At 47.8% G+C, this 20754-nt stretch overlaps 1 protein-coding gene across 2 annotated transcripts in view; it reads right to left on the bottom strand.

The window, feature by feature from the left end:
- MAP1B (microtubule associated protein 1B) overlaps positions 1–20754 on the bottom strand; it is a 93725-nt gene that overhangs the window by 6730 nt on the left and 66241 nt on the right. For both annotated transcript variants that reach the window (XM_069556208.1, XM_069556207.1), the window contains exons 3-5: positions 15855–15937; positions 13280–13420; positions 1898–8399 (exon numbers count right to left, since the gene is read on the bottom strand). In XM_069556208.1, coding sequence (XP_069412309.1) covers positions 1898–8399; positions 13280–13420; positions 15855–15937 — 6726 coding nt within the window. The remainder of the gene's footprint in view (positions 1–1897; positions 8400–13279; positions 13421–15854; positions 15938–20754) is intronic.

Consider the following 20754-nt stretch of genomic DNA (forward strand, 5'->3'; position numbering starts at 1 on the left):
AGTGGGCTGTGGTAGGGCTTCACTGGCCAGGGTACCATCATTTTTTAAAAGCATCCCAGCTCATGCTAATGTGTATCTGGTTTGAGACCACTGCTGTGAAACCACTTAAAATACTAGCGAGATCCTCTATATTTAATTCTCTTGCCTTTCTCCATGGGATGTATAGAGACTGTCATCTCACAGTCAAAACCACCCATGAACTCGTTTATTTTGGAGGGCAGGGGGTAGTGAGAATCGGAGAAACTGGTATTTGGATAAACTGAATCATTTCATAAATAGATTAACCAGGCATTATAATGAACCTAAGCTAAAAGCCCTAAACATATTCATGTGTAAATCTCCCAAAGAATTCTGACTTGTAGCAGAGGTTTGTGAGTTACAGTTCATCTAATATTTTTAAATGCCTGCAAGTTTCCACTTGCACCTTGAATCACTCCCATTGATACCAAATGAACATTGCTCATAGAAGCCCAAACTGAGAGAATCACTAGAAGCTGACCCAGGTTTGTTTTAAAATTAATTAATAGTGCAGTTTTGTCTTTTAAAAAAATCTGTTGGGAAAGCACCCTCAATGTAAATTCAAATTAACTCACTTTACCTCAAAATTATCTTTAAATGACCAAAAAAAAGTGATAAAATCAATTGTGTGGGCTATAGTGTAAGTTTCATGAGTTTGGAAGCAAATTTCAGTTGGGTTTATATCTGATTGAATGGATTTCATGTTTTCTCCTAAGTGCAAGGTCACTGTCAAGTCCTTTAGATCAAGATTTATTATCTGGTGGCTCTTTACTAATTCTAAGCATGAACAAATTCAGTTTGTTTTCCATGTGCAAATAAAAGGAAATCTGAGTCTTGAAATTGATGCTTCACGTTGCTTAAAAGTAAAAACTTGTAACTAGTACTTCCTAAAGTATACTGAATTTTAGAATTTCAAAGGTTCGTCTATCAGATTTTCCATAATAAATCAAGAAAGTGTTGCTTATTTTTTGCTTTACATGTTTGTGAACTGTGATCTAAAACCCTCAAGTAACTATGTAAAGCAAATAAAATATATGAATTCAAATCCCTGTGATTGGTTTGAAGCAACAAAATGAAGCTGGGTCATCAGAAACCCAGATTCATCAAAAACCCAGACCATTGCCAAGAACTTGGTAAGTCTAAGAATCTGAAGTCAGGGATGCCTGCTCCTGCCAAGTTGAATTTCAACCTAAAACAAAATGTTGAGTCTGTATTAGTGAGGCAATGTGGTCAGAATGGAATAAGTAGAGTCTTGGATGCTCTTTTCTCAATTTGTACTGGGTACCCAGTGGTCAGTTGACCTCACTGGTTGATTAAACAGAGCACTGCCTTGAATGAAGATGCATCTCCAGCCAGGTGATTTTTTTAATTTAAAAAATGTTATCATTTTAATTAAAATATTTTTATTTTTAAAAATGGAACCTAAACCTTGGACCCATGCTGTGTATTCTAGGCTTGCCTTGGAACTCTAGTTCTCCCTAGGCCTGTGGGAGCTCCTGGCTCATGGCACCTCAGCTTGATTCTGGGGCCAGCATGGCTGAAGCTAGTGTCAACAGAATCTTCCCGAGGAGCCTGAAACACACATCCTTGGTTCTGAAGATTGAGACAAGGCTGCAGTTTTGCAAAAGGGAGCAAACCCAGGGGTCGCATCTGGGAAATCAGAGCTGCCCTGGGCTGTATGCTGAGCTCCCCCGAGGGCCTATGGGCTACACTGGGCAGGGCTCCCTACCTTGTGGCAAAAGAAAATGGTAAAAGGAAGGAAGAGCACTAAGCTGTGCTCTCTCACCTCCCCAGTACAAAGTCAGGTGGAAAGGCAGAGGCTGGAGCTAAAAGTAGAATTGCAGTGTCCTGTACCGGGATGCCAACACCTCTCACCTACCTGCAGTTGCCGTCTTCACCGATTTGGATGTGGAGGCGTTGGCAGCATTCTTGGTCTCCTTGTCTTTCTCTTCCCCACGTGCAGCTTTAACTTCAGGAGTGGTGGTAGTTTTGGTCGCTTTTTCCACAGATTCTTTCTTCTTAGGAGAAGCCACTCTGGACACCTTATCTGAGGACTCCTTCAAGGCCCCCGGCTTGGGTGACGCCGCAGAGGGCTTGGACTTCCCGTCACTCTTCTTGACGGGGGAGGATGACTTGGTCTTGGTACCAGGCTTTTTGGTCTTGGTCTTCTCTTTCAGGTCTTTCTTCAGGGCTTTGCCCAGGTTCTGCTCGATGGCCAAGGCCTCCGGGTCCATCATGGACACATCAGGGTGGCGTGGAGAAGGGCTACGGTCCTGCATGGGGGCCGGAGGTGGATCCATGTGTTTGTAGGTGACGGTTTTATCCGTGGGGATGGTTTCCGACTCATCTTCAGAGTCGATGTTGGCATCAGCTGTGATGGAAGGGCACTCCTCAGTCTCTGGAGGGACGTCAGAGTCAGTCTGGGACGGGGCGGACTCGCTGACTGAGGTGGGAGGGGTTTCATCACATTGTCGGCCCTGGGGCTTCCCTCCAGGAGGTGGCGGGGCTCCTCCTGACTGGGTGAGGGGCTTTTCCGATTCTTCAGTTGGCTCTTCACTGGCAAACCACTCAAGAGGATTGGGATTAATGAAGGAGGGTGAGAGCTCCGTCTTGGGATGCTTGTATTCGCAGGAGGACACAAGGCATAAGTCCACATCCTGGCGAGCCTCGGAGGGGGACTTCTTTTCTGCCGTGTAGCACTGGTCTGAAGTCTCATAGGCATACGAAGACGCCTGGGGGGCTCGAGTGATTTTCTCCGGGGTCTCATAACAGTATGCAGAGGCATCTGGGGATCGAGTGGTTGTTGTCGATGGCTCGTAGGAGTAACTTTCAGACTCAGGGAAACCGGCAGTCTTCTCAGTGGTCTCATAAGAGTAGCTGGAATCCCCAAGTGTGTGGCCGCCCTCTTCAGAATCGTCATAGCCATTGCTGATGTCATCCAGGAGCCTTCGAGACCGCTCAGTCTTTTCGTAGCTGTAAGCACTCACTTCAGGGGTCCTTATGGTCTTCTCACTTATCTCATATGCGTACCCAGACTCTTCCGGGCTCCGGGTGGTCTTTTCAGTAATCTCATAGGCATAGCCATCATCTTCAGGAGTCTTGCTGGTCTTCTCCATGGTCTCATAGGAGTAGCTGCTGTCACATGGGGATTTGGTGACGCTCTCGGTCTTCTCATAGTAATAGCCACTCACATCTGGGGTCCGGGTGGTTTTCTCATAAGCCTCATAGTCATAACCTTCTTCGTCTGGGGACCTGGTGGTTGTCTCAGGCTTCTGATAGGCGTAGCTGAAGTCTCCAGGTGTCTTTCCTCCAGTATCCTTCTCCATGCCAGGTGTGGTCAAATCTCTATTCAAGGCTAGGTGGTGCGGCATCGTATCAAATAACATGGAGGCACGGAAGCCATAGGGCTCTGCGGACACTGCATCCATTGGTGGGGGAGAGGCAGTGTGGCACGCTGCTGTGCTCTCTTTGACTGCAGAGGTAGAATCTGAAAAACTAGGGGAATACAAAGGAGAGGATTCTCTCGGGGTGAGCGGAGAGATATCAGATTTAGGGGAGAGCTTCTCAGCATCCAGACTTTGCACTTTTTCAGAGGTGAGTGAGGCATACAAGGATATGTCTCTGGGAGGAACAACATCGGACAGAGTATCTTCTTGGAGAGGAGATGCTATCTGAGAAGGGGTGTGAGCAGAAGAGGTGGATGGGGAAGCCTCCACCTGAGACACTGAGATGAGCTCAGAGAGATCATTATCTTGGGTGTAGGACGGCTCCTCTGTTGGTGGGATCTTATGGGATAAACTAGAGTCCTGCATGTCAGAAGGACTGTAGTCCACCTCAGTGGGCCCGTTTTCAGTGATATGAAGCATGCCTGCACCCACTGCAGGGTGATCGGGAGACTGACGACTGAAGTCCATAGCAAGGGAGTGCTCAGGGGACTCCTGGCCAAATTCAATAGACATTGAGGATTGTTCTGACCTGTGATCTTGAACCGGTGTCTGAGACTTGGCTGTTTTAGGGGAGAAGTCTGGTGGAGAAATTGACATTGGTCGTGGGCATTCTTCTTTTGATGGAGACATTTCTGTTTCCTGGAAAGTGGTGGGCGTTTGCACAACAGACACTGAAAGAGAGTCATCTACTTCAGTGGAGTGTGGGGATCCAACCTCAGCGTGCAGTGAGGGAGACACGTCGTCTGTCGTTGGCTCTGGGAATGAGCTCGTAGCCACAGAAGCTGTGGAGACCGAGGCCACACCCTCCATATGAGAGTATGTGTCTTCGACTACCCCCTCATCGACAGGGGTAGCTGACTTGTCAGAGACAGTGCCTTCAGAAATGGACATCTTAGTGTCTTCTTTAAGAGATCCAAACTGACTGACATCTATTTGTGTAGGAGAAACATCTCCTCCTAACTTCCTTTCATCTAAGGTCAGTCCTGCTTGAGAACTCATGTCTTCAACATCATCAGTTTTCTTTTCTTGGCCAAAGTCTTCCTTTATTGGTATAAAATCTGTGCTTTTCCCTTCCTGTTTGTCTTGGAAAAGCCCAGTGGAAGTCATGTCAGAAACTGGACTTATCTGGTCTGGAGAGGCTTCTTTTCCATCCTTTCCTTCAAAGGGGCTTTCGGTACCTCTGCCAGGAGCCTTGTCATCTGCACTTAGGAAACTTTCATATGCGGACTCGGATCCAATTAGGGGAGGGCTCCGTAATGGAGACAAAACTTTTTCAATAGGAGATTCTGAGTCAGGCACAGGTTCATCCATGGGGCTTATGGAAGCCCTTTCACTTTCATCTTTGGCATCACTGAATTCAAAGCTCACCGGGACTGCTGCTGGTTTCTCAATGACCTCTGCGGGAAGATGACTGGATTTCTCTTCAGTTGGAGATTGGTAGTATGGTGTGTGGCCAGCACTGCCAGTCACAGACTGAGATGGAGACACCACTTCCAAGGTCTTATCCTCAGGACTGGCACAGTGTTCTTCCACTACTTCTTGGGTCACCTCAGGAGACACTGGGGCAACTTCTGCCTCTGCTGAGACTTCAATCTCATTGGGTGTCAGGGAAAAGTTCACGCTACGTTCACCCAGGGGGGTCTTTTCTATGGGTGATGGCGGAGATGGACTCAGGGATGGGCTCTTGGGTGGACTGAGTTTTTCATCCAAAACTGGTGAGACAGTGTCTTTGATCTCCAGTGTGGCACCAGCTCTCACATCTTTGTCTTCAGAGTAGTAGGCGTCGCGTAGAGCAGATCTGCTGAATTTGTCTTCCTCCATGGAGGAAGGTGGTGAGATGGTGGAGGCTGAAGCATTATAGTCCCTCCCATCAGTGGCATCTGTTTTTGACCCATCAGAAAGTCCATTGAGAGATGTCACAGCAGGTTTGGCATATTCCTGAGAATACAGTGAAGACTCGTATTTGGTGATGTTTACAAATTCTTGAGACGGGGACTCGGTCTCTTCATTGTTGGTCTCGTCACTCATCACGTCTCGGGGAGTAGACATCTCATCCATGGGGGTTGGCTCGCTGGATATCTCAATGGTAGACTGGGTGTAGCCGGAGGTGGCCGTGAATTCTTCAGGCTGGTCTTCCCGATTCTCCTCGTCAGAGGCAGTGGCCTCACTCTCCGAGCCTCCAGGTAAAGTCTCATCGTGAATGGAAGAGGCAGGTTCTCGGACGGGAGACTGGGCTCCTCCCGGCTTGGGGGCCGCGGTGAGGAACCCGTACTCGGCCTCGGCGCGGCTGGCCTCAGCGGCCTTGTCCACTACAGCCCTCACGTAGTCTTCCGCTTCCGCCTTTTCGGGCTCGTAGTCTTCCTCCCTGGCGTCCTCAGCTCGGTCCTCCTCTTCTGCCTCCTCCTCAGACTGCTCGGCCTCTCCCTTCTCCAGGGCCTCGTCCATGTCTTCTTCGGCTCGGTCGTCACCACTGGCCACAGACTCCCTCTTCTCCTTGATGTGCGCGTCTGCCTCAGCCTTGGCACTGTCCTCCTCCTCCGCCAGGCTGTGCTTGGAGGTGCTCACACGCACGTGGTCCTCTGCGTCCTCTTCCGGTTCCTCCGCCTCTTCGGTTTCTGCCTTCTCTTCATAGTCTCCGGTCTCAGAGGACTCCTCGAAACCTGCTCCCTCATCTTCAAATTTTTCTGTGTCCTCCACCCCCTGCTTCTCGACGGGCTCCAGCTCCTCAGGGGTCTGCTCACACTCCGCCTCCCCTTCAGTGGTGGTGATTCCCTCATCAGGGGACTCGGCGGGGCCTTTGATGACTTCGGTCTCTTTCTGGATGACATAGGCTTCGACGGGCTCAGTTTGCTTCAGTTTCTCTTCATCCTCTATCAGCTCCAGCTGAGGCTTGATGTCTTTCGCGACGTCGACCTCTTCAGCCTTCAGCTCCTCAAAGTCCTTGGTCAGATCCTCAGGGGACGACATGAGGGACCTCTCGGCCTCGAGTTCTTTGGCGGGGCCGGTGGTTGCTAACCCAGCCACGGCCGCCGCAGCGGCCACGGTGCCAAGGGCTGTAGCCGCAGCCTCTGCAGTCTTGCCTTCTTTCTTGACCACTTTAATCTTTCCCTTCTCCTTTGGCTTCCCAGCAGCCACAGACTCTTTCTTGACAGGCTCTTCCTTCTTGGGTACTTTTGGTTTTAATGCAGCCGGTTTTTTTGCTTCTGCTACAGGAGTAGGTGATTTCTTTGTGTCTTTAGGAAGTTTCTTAATTTCTTTTTTGGGTTCCTTTTCCTCCTTTTTAATTTCCTTCTTTTCCTCCTTCTTCACTTCCTTCTTGGCTTCCTTGAGTGGGGTTTCTTTCTTAACCTCTTTTTTGATTTCTTTTTTCTCTTCTTTCTTGATTTCTTTTTTGACTTCCTTTTTCACCTCTTCCTTTTTTGGTTTTTCCTCCTTCTTGACAGGTGTTTTGTCCTCCTTCTTAGCCACTTCTTTCTTTGGCTTTTCCTTTTCCTTCTCCTCTTTCTTCTCTTCGGGTTTTGGCTTTGTCTCCTTCTTCACCGTCTTCTCCTTGGCGACTTTGGGTTTGACATCTGTGCCCTGCTTCTCGGCGACCTCAGCTTTGGCCGGGGGCAGCTCTTCTTTGCTGGGTGTCTCCTTTTCTGTCACTGGAGGTTTGGTCTCGGTTTTCACAGGTTTGTCCTTTTTCACCGTCACCTTTTCTTTGCTTTCTACTTTGGGTGCCTTTTCCAGCCCTTTTGTGACTTCAGGGGTTTCTTCTTTTGACTCCTTTCGCACAGTTTTGCTGGGGAGTGGTTTTGCGGCTGGTTTCAAACTCTCGCGGCTGTCAGCCCTCTGTTTCAGTTTTACTTGTTTCACAGCAGAGGTGGCCACCTGGCCCGTGAGATCCTTCTGGGTGGCCAGCGGCTGCTTCAGGAAGTCCAAATGTTTGAGCTTTTCCAGTCCTTCCAGGATATTGTATTGGGTGCTGTTGCCAGGAAAGAGAACTCGAATGATCTTCTCTGCAGGGTTCGCTGGATGCCACACGATCAAAGATGAGACTGACGTTAAATAGGAAATTGGGATGTCTATTTCTTGACCATTAGGCAGGATTAGTTCAGCCTTGTCTTTGTTGGTGCCAGTCCACTGCTGCATGAAATACTGCATCTCCTTGCTGTTCTTGACTGGGTTAAGCACATACATCTCCAATTTACCAACTCCCATTTTTTGGAAAAGAATGACAGGATCGATGGTATTGCCTACACTTCTGAACAGAGGTTCTGGCTTCATGGACAATTTGTTTAGGTACTGGAGAGTGAAGCAGGCTTCTTCTATGCTTCTCTTCATCTTGATGTTTGGCTCTGGGTTTTTCAGATTTTCAGGTACATTGAGAAATACAACTCCTAAGTCAGGAGAGATGAGGTTTTTCATCCAGTCACTATTGGTGGTGGAGCCCTGAGACTGTTCCTCCTCGAGCTCTGCAATTTTCCGTTGGAGCATGCTGTTTATTCCAGGCAAATTGTCGTCCCCAATGTGGGTGAGCAGGATGGAGTCCACTCGGTCCAAGTGTCGGATGAGCTTCCAAAAGCAGGATTTTCTTTCTGAGCCTCCGTTGATGAGCATATTGAAGCCATTCACTGCAAACAGTGCAGAATCGCCCCTCCCTCCTGGAAAAATGTAACAGCAGGGCTTGGAGAGCTTTAGAAATCCACCTGATGTGGGGGGTTCTAGGATGTCAAAGGGAGACGGGACTTCCACAGATTCTGAGAGATACTCAGTAAACTCAGAAAGTCCTTCCATTTCTGGCAATATAGATGCTGAGTTGAGTTTAATATTGATGAAGTCTTGGAGATTGTGTCTATCAAGATTGGAGTTTTTCCAGTCCCCTTCTTCGGGACAGAAAAGGGTTAAGCTGGCTTTGTTGGCAGGATGGGTGGTACTCAGTAATTCCCCAATCTGGGATTTAAAAAAAAATCATAAGAAAAAAAGAAAAGGTTTAAGTGACTGTCATCACTGATCCAGCCTCTCCATCTATTACTAGGTATTACAGGATCATTGGATGCACACAGGGCAAATGGCAGGTGTTGGTAGGTAAATATTTCCATACTGGTAAGCTAACAGCCTCTGTCCTGACAGCTCCTTCCATTCCCTTCTGCCTTCTCCCTGCTCCCTGCCCCCCCACCTCAGACCTCGTCACCATCTGTTCTTGCCCCGCAGGGGATCTTCAGAATTCTGCTCCACTTCTAAGGCCTATGACCCTCTGGATGATCAGTGCCTAGGTGGTTATGAAACACTTTGCACAGCACCCCTGGGTACTTGCCATGCAAAAATGCCCTTTTAAAAAGTAATAAACTATCACAGGAGAAGGTTAGGTGAGTCATTTCACCACTGATATAAAATGTTTTCTTTTATTCCACTGGGCCTGGAGCAGTCCCCAGAACTGACTTCCAGACCTGTGCCAGCATGCACGCTGGAGAGAGGGGGGCCTCAGGGGCAAAGACTGGGTGTCACAGGTGCCCATTCAACCAAGGAACAGATGAGAGCAACGAAGAAGAGCCAACAACATGTGAAGTGACAAGGAAACCTGTGAATATGTCTTAGACTTGGAAACTGAGGCTTTCTCTGAAAGAATTTGGAAATCATCATCATCATAATAAATGGTAGTTAGTAGAGCCCATTGTACCAGAAGTTCCTGAACAGGAGGAAACATCTCTCTCTCTGTATCTCTTTATCTTCGTTTCCCCAGTATACCACCAGGTTCACTAGATGCTTGCTGAACTGTGCTGAACTTGGCCAATTCAGTACATGCTGTCCTCCTGAGGTGGACATTTGGGAAGTGACCACAACCCAAGAATACTTCTCAAGAACATTGATTGCTACCCCCCAAACTTGTTCTTACAAAAATGGATGGGAGACAGGACTGGAAGAAATACTGCTCAGATTAAAGATAGTCTTTTTTGTTAATTGCCTTTTCTAATTAAGTGCAGGCATACTGGAAGAGGAAGGAAGATATAGGAAATAAGTGACTATGCAGATAATATTAATGAAATAAGAGTGCAATTTCTAAGCCATACCCTACTAACTACATTTCCTTTTGATTAAATTATGTGTTTGGCTAATGAGGAAATACAGCAGAAAGCATATCTCTGGGATTTAGCAAGATGTTTCAAAGGATCTCTGAACATTGTGACAGTAGCTGAATTTATAGCTGCTGGTTTGCGTCAACCTGGAAAGCGGTCTGTGATGGGCTCATTTATGTCCTGTTGGTACTGATTTGAATGGTGGAGGCAGGCTTATCAGATCTGTGGATAGCATGAAAACAGGAGACCTTGGAAATGTGGGATGGCAGAATTGAGAAAGTTAGAAAAGCTCTTGACATTGGAATGATGATGGCTAAGTCAACTCTTAATGGAGGCATTCTAAGGGATAAATGTAAAGTTCAATAATCCAGCTCAGAAAGCAGGATTGGGAGAAGGGGGGCGTATCAACAATATTCATAGAAAATACTCAGGGATTTTAGTTGACAGTGAAGTGCCTTTATCATAAGGCTTAAAGAAGCTTAAATCTCAAGGCTCCTCAGTGGTCTGGTCCCCTCCCAAAGTCCTGTACTTAATTGTGTATCAATGATTTTCTTCTTTTTCTTAAAGGGAGCTCCCCCTAAAAAAAATTATGTTAATTACAGAGCTCCTCAGAGCCTCCCTTCTTCATTGACATTTAATTGTGGATGGTGATGGTCAAAAGTTACTTTTAGACTTATTGAAGATTGTATTGAAAACTACAGAAGTCACTAACTCTTACAATCCCCGGAGTTTGGTATCCAGTGTGAGTCATAACGTTTTAGACAAACTGGACCAAAAACAAACTAAAATCGCTGGTTCCTTCTCCTTGGCCTCAGCCTCTAAATGCTAGACCTGGGCCCCTTTCTCTGCTAACATATTTCTCCCTTTAGATTATGTCATCTGTTTTCTAATGTGCTGATGGCTTCCACATTAACATCTCCAGCCCACTCTTTATTCCCCAAGCTCTGGACTCCTGTATGTAATTGTCTGATAATAGTGCCAAGACTGAGCTCCTGAATTTCACCCATCTCCACCCCTGTGCCTCCTTCCTACCAGTGGACAGTGATCAGAGAATATAAGGAACTTTTAATATCTTGTTTTATGAAGAACACTGAGTAGAACTGAGAATGGTGAATCTGGAGGGGAAAAAAATTGGCAGTAAAGGGTGTCTAAGATCTAAGACACTGTCAGGTGGAAAAGGGATCACATTCCTTCCTTGAAGATAGGATGAGACATATAAGGAAAAACTTTCCAACAGAGAGACTGAAAAATGTCCCCAGGAGATGGTGACTTCACCATCCTCCCCTTGCAGGAAGGGATAGATTAGCCAGATGACTGTTCTATCTGTAGGTTCTGGTTTTGTAGTTGATCTCCAATGACTAAGACTCCCCAAAGCTGAAGCTTAAAATGTACCCGATAATTCTGTTATTCAGCCCATTTATTTTTAGCTATTCTTTTTTTTTTTTTTTTAAGTGTCATTTTTGTTTTTGCCAAATTGTGTTTCTGGTTTCTCTGGAGTGACTAGTATGTTTCAAGGACTAAGTAAAAGGAACAAAAGTAGACACCAACGGGCCTTTAAGATCCATTAGTTATTGAGTCATTCTGGCCTCAAAACCTTTTCCCAAGGCAACAATAAGGATCAGAGCTCTAAAAAGCCGCTAACCATTGGCCTAGTCCCATGGTTTCCAATCTACTTTGGCTATGTCATCCTTTCTCCAAACTCCAGAATGCAAAGAAGATAAAGGCCCAGGTGCTCTGGTTGGATCAAGGGGAAGAAAGTAAATTCAACCCTATATATTCCCCTTTTCCTGTCTTCCCGCAGCACCCCGATACCACTGACCTAGTCTGTAAGGGAAAATCCTAGAGATCTTTTCATGTGTGTTAAGCAGCAGTGTTCACAACACTGTGCCTTATTTAAAGACATTTGGGGTCCAGATGGGTGGGTTGTGATGCCTCCAGATTTAAAATTCCAGCAGTGACAAACCCTTTCCTTTACATATGTCCTCAATTCCATTTTACTGCCCAAAAGACAAACCCATGACACAGGGGTAAACTGACCTGGAACAGGAAGGCAGGAGCGGCACCCACGTGCACATAAATAAGCTGAGGGTGCAGGACTGAACCCAACACGGGGGAGCCAGTCAACGGCCCGCCTGCACATGGCACTGGGCCCCAGGGCTGGCTCCAGGCCCCTGCAGCCCTGTCTCGCCAAGGTGCTGACAGTGTGTGTGACCTCCTAGCTACCAGACAAACCCACAACATGAACCTGGGGACACAATCCTGCAAAAGACTCTGACATTATGGTGCTCATCCACCCATCTCAGGGCAGGGGGCAGAGGGAGACAGTGCCCTGCCTTGGGCTTCTCAATGCCACAGAATAAGGTTGTGCCGGGCCATTCCTAGATGTGGGCGCCACAGATACAAGACGATCAAGACACGCAGCCTGCACTCCAGCAGCCCTGGAGGAAGACAGTGGACAGCTCTGCAGAGACACAGGGCGCAGGCCTCCCTTGTGAGGTGGCAACGGCGGGACCAGCTCTGCGGGCGCCCGGGACCCTGCCTTGCTGTGGGGAGAGCCTGGGCTATCTGCCTTGGGACCCAGATGACATCACAGCTTCTGAAAGCCGGAGCTTCAAATGCCAAGTGAAATGTTCCTTTTTATTCTTCCCCAGTGAGTGGAGAAACACAGTGATGTCATCCCACCAGTCTTTTTACAAAAAGCCTCCAGGTGAGCCTAATGAAGCTGGGCAGTTTATTTACAGCTCTTGCCAGTGATGGAAAGCACACAGAGACCTCTCTGTGATTTGCGGGGCCCAAGGAAGATTAAATGCAGAAAGACAGATGGCCCTTCCCAACACCCCCGAGACTAAGAGGCCGCCCTCTCAGGCAGTTCCCAGGAAGATGGTTTTAAATAGATGCTGTAACTCCTCCTGTCAGCACGTCCCTCGACCTCTCAATGTAGAAGTCTGCTATCAGCTACAGGCAGCCCCAAGCAGCTACGCTGACAGCCTTGAGTTGTCGCTCTAACTAGGAGACAGAGATGCGTTATTTTGGAAAGAGAAGCTTCCCAACCAGATAAAATTCTCAAGCAGAAATAACCAAATTAAAATCTTTGATCTGATTTGACCAAATAATACTATCATCCTGTTAGTTTCAATACTTCATCATGTATCACCTTGAGTAAGATATACTCGTTAGAAGTGTTAATGCTCAGGCTTCAGTCCAGCTACTCTAATCCTCTTTCTCTTGGGGCATGGATGTGTCCTATGGACGCACCCCATTTTCCTACCTGCCTCCTTTCTTGGGCTAGCTACTCAAGCAGCCCAAGCTCAAATACTGGAGCCAGGCATTAAGAGAAATCAGAAATAATTTGACCAGGAAAAGTAAGTTACATGCACTGAAAGAGACCAAGGCAGTTAAATACTACCCCTAAAGAGATCTTTGGAGTATTCTTTCAGAAAACAGGCAACCTGGGCTTTCTTGTGGACTCTGTCATTCTGAGTTCCTCCATCATCACTACCATCTGTAAAATGATGACTGTTCCAACCCCCACCTCCATCGGGCAATCAGAATGGTTCCAATTAATTATATAGATGAGTGCTCTAAATTCCTCTGGTGATGAGCCACAGGACCCTGCACCACGTGGTTTTGCTTATTTCAAAGGAGTAGGACACCCCATCCCCTCCTCCTATCTCCTGTGAATGCTTTCAAAGATCAGCCTAAGGCGACAATAACCGAGCAACTGTAAAACGTGGATACTACCAGACAGGAGCCTACCTCTTGATCGGTGAAAATCTCTATGAAGTTCTGGAAGGAGAAAGAGCCGGACTGGAGAATGAGCTCTCCGGTATTCTCAAAGCACTGCCCCGTCAGCACGAGCAGCTTGTGTCGGGCGGCATCCGTGATCATTAAGCGCACCTGAAACAAAGCATGGGGCTCACTGAGCTGTGGTGGGCGCTGGCCTCCCACCCACAGGACCGGGCTGGCCCTTGGAGCGCTTCAGGTTCCCAACCAACAAGAATCCCGCACTTCCCGGTCTTCACACCGCCCCGGCGTGTTGAACAGAGCCAGTGCCTACGATCACCAGCTGCCCATGTATGCCCTTTTCCAAGTCTGGCTATGACTGAGACAGTAGCGGTAGCTGACTTTCTCCCCTTGGTTTCCGTGTCTTTTCAAAGCAGTCTCCACAGCTGGCAATCGTTTATTGCACAGTTGTGCCTGCTGGCAGTGTGCAGTCTGTGAGACACGAATATCTCACAGGCTGACTCACCAAGTTCAGGGCAGGTCCCCGAACTGCTGCCTCAGGAATCAGAGGGCTTCAAGGAAGGCTTCAAGGAAGGCCCCAAGTCAGCCCCTCCCACCCAGGACCCCTTTCCTGCCAAGCCGACACAGCTCCAAAAGCAGTCTCCACTGGCATCAGGAAGGTGCCTGACACTGAACTTGAACATAAACAAAAGGCCACCCTGATTGGGAATCTTTTAAACAGATTTGTGAACCATTTGCACGAAAGGACTCTCTGTTCTTTTAAATGGCAGGGAGCCAGCCTGTCCTTCAGCAGAACCACTGCTCCAAGCACCAAGGTTATGCGTTCTAAGCCCAACTCAGTTCAGCACAAAGTGACTGCCAGGCATCATGCGAGGCGCTAGGGGAGGGATAAAAAGTAAACAGGACGTGACCCACTGTCCCCACGAACCCCACAGTCCAAGGAACCACACATGTACCGAAGTCACTGTTCCAGCCCCATCTGTTCCACAGGTGAACGTGGGCTCTGCAAAGAAATTCCTTATTTTTTCCTTCTCCATTTCTCACAGGCGATATGCCTGTACATATATTCAGCCTCCAGCTTTTTCCCAAGTTGTCTCTACTTTCTGATTCTAATAGCCTGGGAGACCACTAGCGCATCATTTGCCTCAATTTTGTACCTTCGTGGATTGTCAAAGAGGTCCTGCTCAACCAGAGAAGACGACATGGGATCAAAGCAGGCTATGTGAAAACAGCCAAAAAGGGCATACAACCCAAATGTCCATCAGTTGATGCATGGATAAATAAACATGGTGTACTCGTACACTGGAATAGTATTCTGTCATAAAAAGGAATGAGGTACTGATATAGGCTACACATGGATGACTCTGGAAAATACTATATTAATTAAGTAAACTCAACACAAAAGGCCACAGATCATATGATTCCATTATCTGAAATATTACAGGAAAATCCATAGAGGTAAAAAGTAGATTAATGGTTGCCAGAGGTTATGGTGGGGGGTGGTGACTGCTAATGGGCTTGGGATTTTGGGGGGCGATGGATATGTTCAGGAATCAGATGTTGATGACAGTTCCACAATATTATGACTATACTAAACTCCAATGAACTGCATACTTTAAAAGGATGGATTTTATGGGTGTGAATTGTATCTCAATCTAAAAAAAGAAAACAATCTACAGTCACAGAGATGCTCAGTGTGGGCAAAAGAAAGGCCATGGATAGAGGAGGTGCCTGGGTCTGTGGCTATTCTGACATCCAAGAAAGCAGTTCAACCTCAAAGGTGCTAAATTGCAGTAAAGGCCCTGGGAAATGGAGATGCATCAATCCCTCTGGCCTGGGAGACCAAAGATTCTTGGTGTTAGCCTACTGATCTTACAGTAGGCTCTGAAATACGCAGTTACTCTCTCTGGCAGAAGTTTTATATGGTGGTAATAAAAACAACAACGGCCAGCACTGATGTTTTGGTTGCCATGTGCCATGCCATGTTCTACTCATGCGACACTTCTGGACACATCACTAAACGCAAGCGCTATTATCATCTTCATTTCACAAAGACAGAAACGGAGACAGAGATGGTCAATAACTTGCCCAAGGCGACCTGCTAGTGGGTGGCAGAACCCAGTCAGTCTGGCGGCAGAGCCCATATTCCTGACCGCTGTGCTATCCTGCCTTTCAACTGTGACCAGGGGGTGGGCAGGATGTGCTGAGAAAGCTTGTGTCTGAGAAGCCTTTTTTCTCCACATTTGGGTCACAGCCATCTCAGCCTGAAGGCTTGCGTTTAATCACCCTGCGACATCCCAGCCAGACTCCGTACCAGCAGCACACCTGCGGGGTACCCCCAGCATTCCATACCCCTCACCTCTACAGAACCCTACAGTCTGGCCAGCGTCCTCCACTGCGTCCTGATCGAAAGGGGCAGTCTCAGGTGGTGCTGATGCAGAGAACCAGCCTCTGGCTAGGGACACAGACGCATCCCTGGACCCAGCACTTGCTCCCCCCGGCCTTGTCCCTCTTCACCAGCTGCCCCATCCCCTCACATCAGCTGGGGCTCCGTCCACTGTGTGAGGCTCCAGATCCCCATGCTTACCTCAGTGCTGACGGCTTCATCTGAGGGGTTGATCAGGACCACTGTTTCTAAAACGTCACTTCGGTGATGAAGGATCTTTTGTCCTGCAGGCACAGAAACACAGACAAAAGAAGAGACCTTTAGCTTTTTCCGGATTAAAACCACCCCGCCTGCCTCTGGGACAGCATAGGCATTGCCGCTCAGGGTACCAGGGCTCTCCGCTGTCCTGGGAAACACAATGGGTGTTACTAAACAAGGGTGTAGCCCCGGCAGGCTCCTCCCGAGCTGGGTCTGTGTGGTCTGGGGCTCTGACGGCTCTCACAACCCTCTAGTTGTCAGGCTTGATAGCCAGGCTGCCTGTGTGTGAAGGGCGGGTTTCATCTGAGACAAGGGGTGGATGCCAGGAAAACTCAACGGGGCTCTCCACATCCCCTTTCTCATGGTAATTGGGGATGTTTCTCCGTATCAGCCTTTCTTCTGGTGAGAACAGAGCTGAGATTAATTAGGAGCCTTACTGTGAAATGAATGACATCCAGAAACCCAAGCTAACAATTAGCCCAACAAGCAGAATGGCTGTCTGAGGCGGGTTAGAGTCTGCTGCAGTGTTTATTCATTAATTCACTCCTAGAAAACTACAGGAACTGTGAGCAAATGAAGAGGGAAGAGCAACTCTCCCTTGGGACAGGGTGGACCAAAAAAAAAGCAAAGTGGATGAAGAACGTGAGACCAAGGTGATGGGAGAATGAAGGAGCCTGTCTAAGAAGGGCTGAAATCCTTGCAGGACTTCCGGCTCCATATCCCTGGCTCCCCACACCTGAAAGGTTTCAGGAACAGCATGTGGCTGAAACCCCCTCCAGCAGGGGTGGTCTGGGACCTACGGAGGACCTCCTACAAGCCTGTCCTTCCTCAGACAATGAGATGAAAGGGATCAGGCGGACGTGTGGTCAGGGTGGGTGATGCACGCACCGGCAGTGGGTGACGGAGCAGAAGGGTGTCCCTCAGCCAGCCAGCCGGGAGACGGGGCTGGGGGTAGACAAGGGAGGACCACAAAACTCTGGTGGCAGGAGGAGATGGAATGGAGTCTGAGGGAGACAGACGCCAGAGGACAGAATGACCGAAAAACAGCTGCTTTCCAGGAAAACATCAACCACTCTTCAAAAAGTTAACACAGAATCTCTACATGGCCTAACAGTTCCATTTTTCGGTGGACTGAAGTATTAGGTTGGCCAAAAAGTTAGTTTGGATTTTTCTGTACCACCTTATGGGAAATCCCAAATGAACTTTTTGGCCAATCCAATAAGAACTTGAAAAGGTACTTGTATATCGATGTTCACTGCAGCCTTATTCAAGATAGCCAAAAGGTGGGGCCCACCCAGGTGTCTACCAGTGGATGACTGGATAAGCAAACAAATTATGGTCTCTCCATTCAGTGCAGTATGACTTGGCCATAAAAAGGAACGAAGTTCTGATTGTTGAACCAATGTGAACCTTGAAAACATTATGCCAAGTGAAATTCACTAAAGGACAAATAACTATATGATTCCATTTACATGAACTACCTAGAACAGGCTAATTCACAGTCAGAGAGCAAATCAAAGATTTACCAGAGACGGAGGAGGTGGGGGATGTGGAGTTACTGCTTCATGAACACAAGTGTCTCTTTGGGGTGATCAAAAAATTTGGGGAATAGCGATGATATTGCATAACACTGTGAATGTAACTAATGCCATCTAGAAATCGTTAAAATGACAAATTTTATATTTTTATATATTTTACCAGAAATTCTTAAAAAATAACACAGTGTTATCAAAACCATTGAAGAGCATACTTTAAAGGGGTGAATTGTATGGTATATGAATTGAATCTCAACAAAGAGGTTAAGAAAAACAGAAAGCAGCTTTAGTTAGGGCTTTTTTGCTTCATATCATCAAGTACCAGAAGTACAACAGAAACAGAACATGTTGAAATACTTAGCACCATCATAGTGACAAGTCCATCCTCTCCCATGGTCTTATCGCTGCTGCTGCTGCTGCTGCTGCTAAGTCGCTTCAGTCGTGTCCGACTCTGTGCGACCCCAGAGACGGCAGCCCACCAGGCTCCCCCGTCCCTGGGATTCTTCAGGCAAGAACACTGGAGTGGGTTGCCATTTCCTTCTCCAATGCATGAAAGTGAAAAGTGAAGTCGCTCAGTCCTGTCTGACTCCTAGGGACCCCATGGACTGCAGCCTACCAGGCTTCTCCGTGCATGAGATTTGCCAGGCAGGAGTACTGGAGTGGGGTGCCATTGCCTTCTCCGCTTATTGTTGCTAACAGCTAATATTTACCAATAAACCCCACATTAGAAATGGAAGCCCAAACTAAACAATAATGGTGTCAGGTACTGTCTCAAGCACTTCACAAGTATGAACTCATTTAGTCCACAGACAAGCTCTGTGACATAGGTACCACACTTATCTCCTTGTACTGTTGAGGAGGATGAAGCCTGTAGACCTAGCCCCAAGTCACAGAACTAAGACGTGGTCAAGCTGAGCCCTGCACCCAGGCTACTGAGTCCGCCGCTTCACTGCTCTATGGATGAGGGTTTGGAAGGGCGGACATGGCACAGGCACTGAATGCCAGGGGAGAGCTTGGCACTCAATGCCAAGTGGAAAACCCAGAGGAATAAAGTCAGAGATGTGCTGAAAGAAGCAAGCATTCAAAAAGCATTAGGAGAAGAATGTCAGCAAAAAGAAGTGGGAAAAGGGCAAAGACATAACACCCACAAAAAAAAAAGAAGGTAAAGTTAAGGAAAAGTATATGATGTTTCACTCCAAACGCATGAACATGAAAAATAATGTCACACAGTTTGAACAGGTGAAGGACTGAGCCTCGAGAAAAATAATTCAATTAAGCCATGGGAAAGAACATTTGTTTATCATGAATGTTCAAGTGTGTAATTTTCTGGACATGGCTTTCTGGCTTAGTTGCTTTTGCTTTTGACAAGCATGTGTATTTCAAGCTAAAGCAAAAGAACATCAAACTGAATCAACATCATAAAATAAGAAAAACAAAAAAACCCCTCCCTTTTCCAGGTCCTTCCATCAGTGGCCTTGAAACAAAGACTTCAGGAGCTTCAGGGACACTTAAGTGGAGATAAAACTAGGCAAAAGCTTAAGACTAAGCAGAAGTGAGTGTTCATCTCCTTGATCAGACTTTTGACTCTTTCCTGCACCCAAAGCCTCAGAAAGCATGTCGCCAGGGAAGGACAGTGGTCATGGCTATGTTCTGCAGGAGCAAGGCACCCAGAAGCAGCTCCCTCTGCAGAACTCCTCTCTTTCCTAAGAGATCTACACGATACCCAGACCCTGCAGAGCACACCCTTCCCAGGGCAAGTCCAGGCACAGCCCAAGCACGCCGTGAGGACCTGACACTGAACTCCCCGGAAGCAGGTTCTTACCATCCTCAAGATGCTCCTCTCCTCTTTGGCTTCCTCACTTGCAAACAAAACAAACGCCAAGTGACAGCTGCCATTTACCTCTATTCAGTCCAAGTCAGTTTGGGGGACTGTTAGCTCAGGAATTCAACCAAGGAAGGTTTTTCTGCCCATCTTTGGAAATACTGACAGCAATGACACAGACGTGCACCAAGATGCCATGCCTGCTTCTTCAACAAAAGCCTTTTTATAGGATCAGATTTGAACGAAGGAGGGGATTTAGAGACAGAAAGCTTCGAGCTCTCGTCACGGCCAACTGTTGGCCAGATTCTCGCCCCAGACGACCGGTGATGTCACCGGGGGCCGGGCCTTCCTGGCATCTGGCGAACCCCGGGCCCGCACCGCGCCCCAACCCCATGCCAGCTCTCCTGGCGGCAGACGGCTCTGGGCTCAGGCTGCTGGGCCGCTCACAAAGTTGCATATTTGGGGAGTGTTTCACCCTGGGAAACAGGCCAGGCATTCTGAAGGAGAGGCCACCACCCTTGCCTGCAAAGGTCTCATTCAGCTGCTTCAGAAAAGAAGTTCCCAGGAAGAGAGAGAGCAGGGTGGCAGCCTCCTTCAGCCCCCAGAGCCGGCATTCTCCAGCAGCAGCTCACAGGGGTACCGTCAGGGGCCCAGATGGATGGTTAGGTCTCCTCAGCCCTCGTCTCGGGAAAGCAAAAGCAGGAGTTGGAGATGGACCGATGGGGTTACTTATTACCATGACAAGGAAAAGTCTTCGAGGGCTTCCATACAAAACTCAGGGCAATTATGAAGGTTCCATCTGGGCGGCAGGGAGGGGCTGTTATGCGACTAAAAGGGGTCTGCTCCACCTTGGAACCAAAAGAGGAAGGCCCAAGGACCCCCAAAGCTGCAGGGCCCTCACACACAACGAGACTTTTGTCTGTGTGCTCCCAAAGGCTCTGCTTAAACTCAGTAAGCCTGTATGTTTCAGTTATTGTTGGGCCTTTTTTTAATTATTGAAATTCTGACTGACTATGTCTTTTAAGGATGGGCTGATTCAGTGGTTTGTGTTTGACTATATCCAGGTGATGCGGAAATCTTGAAAGCAAAACGTCATTTTCTAGGTATATAATTTTCAGGATGCTTATAGGGTCTCGTCTCCACAGAACTAATATTCATCTAAAGACACACACAGGCTCTCTCCTGCTTTCAGAAAGGGCCAACTATGGCTAAATTTAAAAACACACGCACTATCTATTGAGGCACAGCCATATCCAAGCCCCATAAAACCCAAGAGCCCTCTCACCTGCACACAGCTGGCCCTTCTCTCCCACCACCTCAAATGTCAGCCCCAAAACAGCGGCCTAGGAGGCTGCAGCATCCCTGATGCCAGAGCAACACCAGCAACGGTCTCAGCAGCTGCTTAACAAAACAGCCGAGCACAAAGGATGGAGTGCCGGCCGAGCTGCAGGAGCACTAGGGGGGAAAGCCTTGTCAAAATAACAAC

Source organism: Ovis canadensis, chromosome 16 (assembly GCF_042477335.2).
Source record: "Ovis canadensis isolate MfBH-ARS-UI-01 breed Bighorn chromosome 16, ARS-UI_OviCan_v2, whole genome shotgun sequence".
NCBI classification, from domain to species: Eukaryota; Metazoa; Chordata; class Mammalia; order Artiodactyla; family Bovidae; genus Ovis; species Ovis canadensis.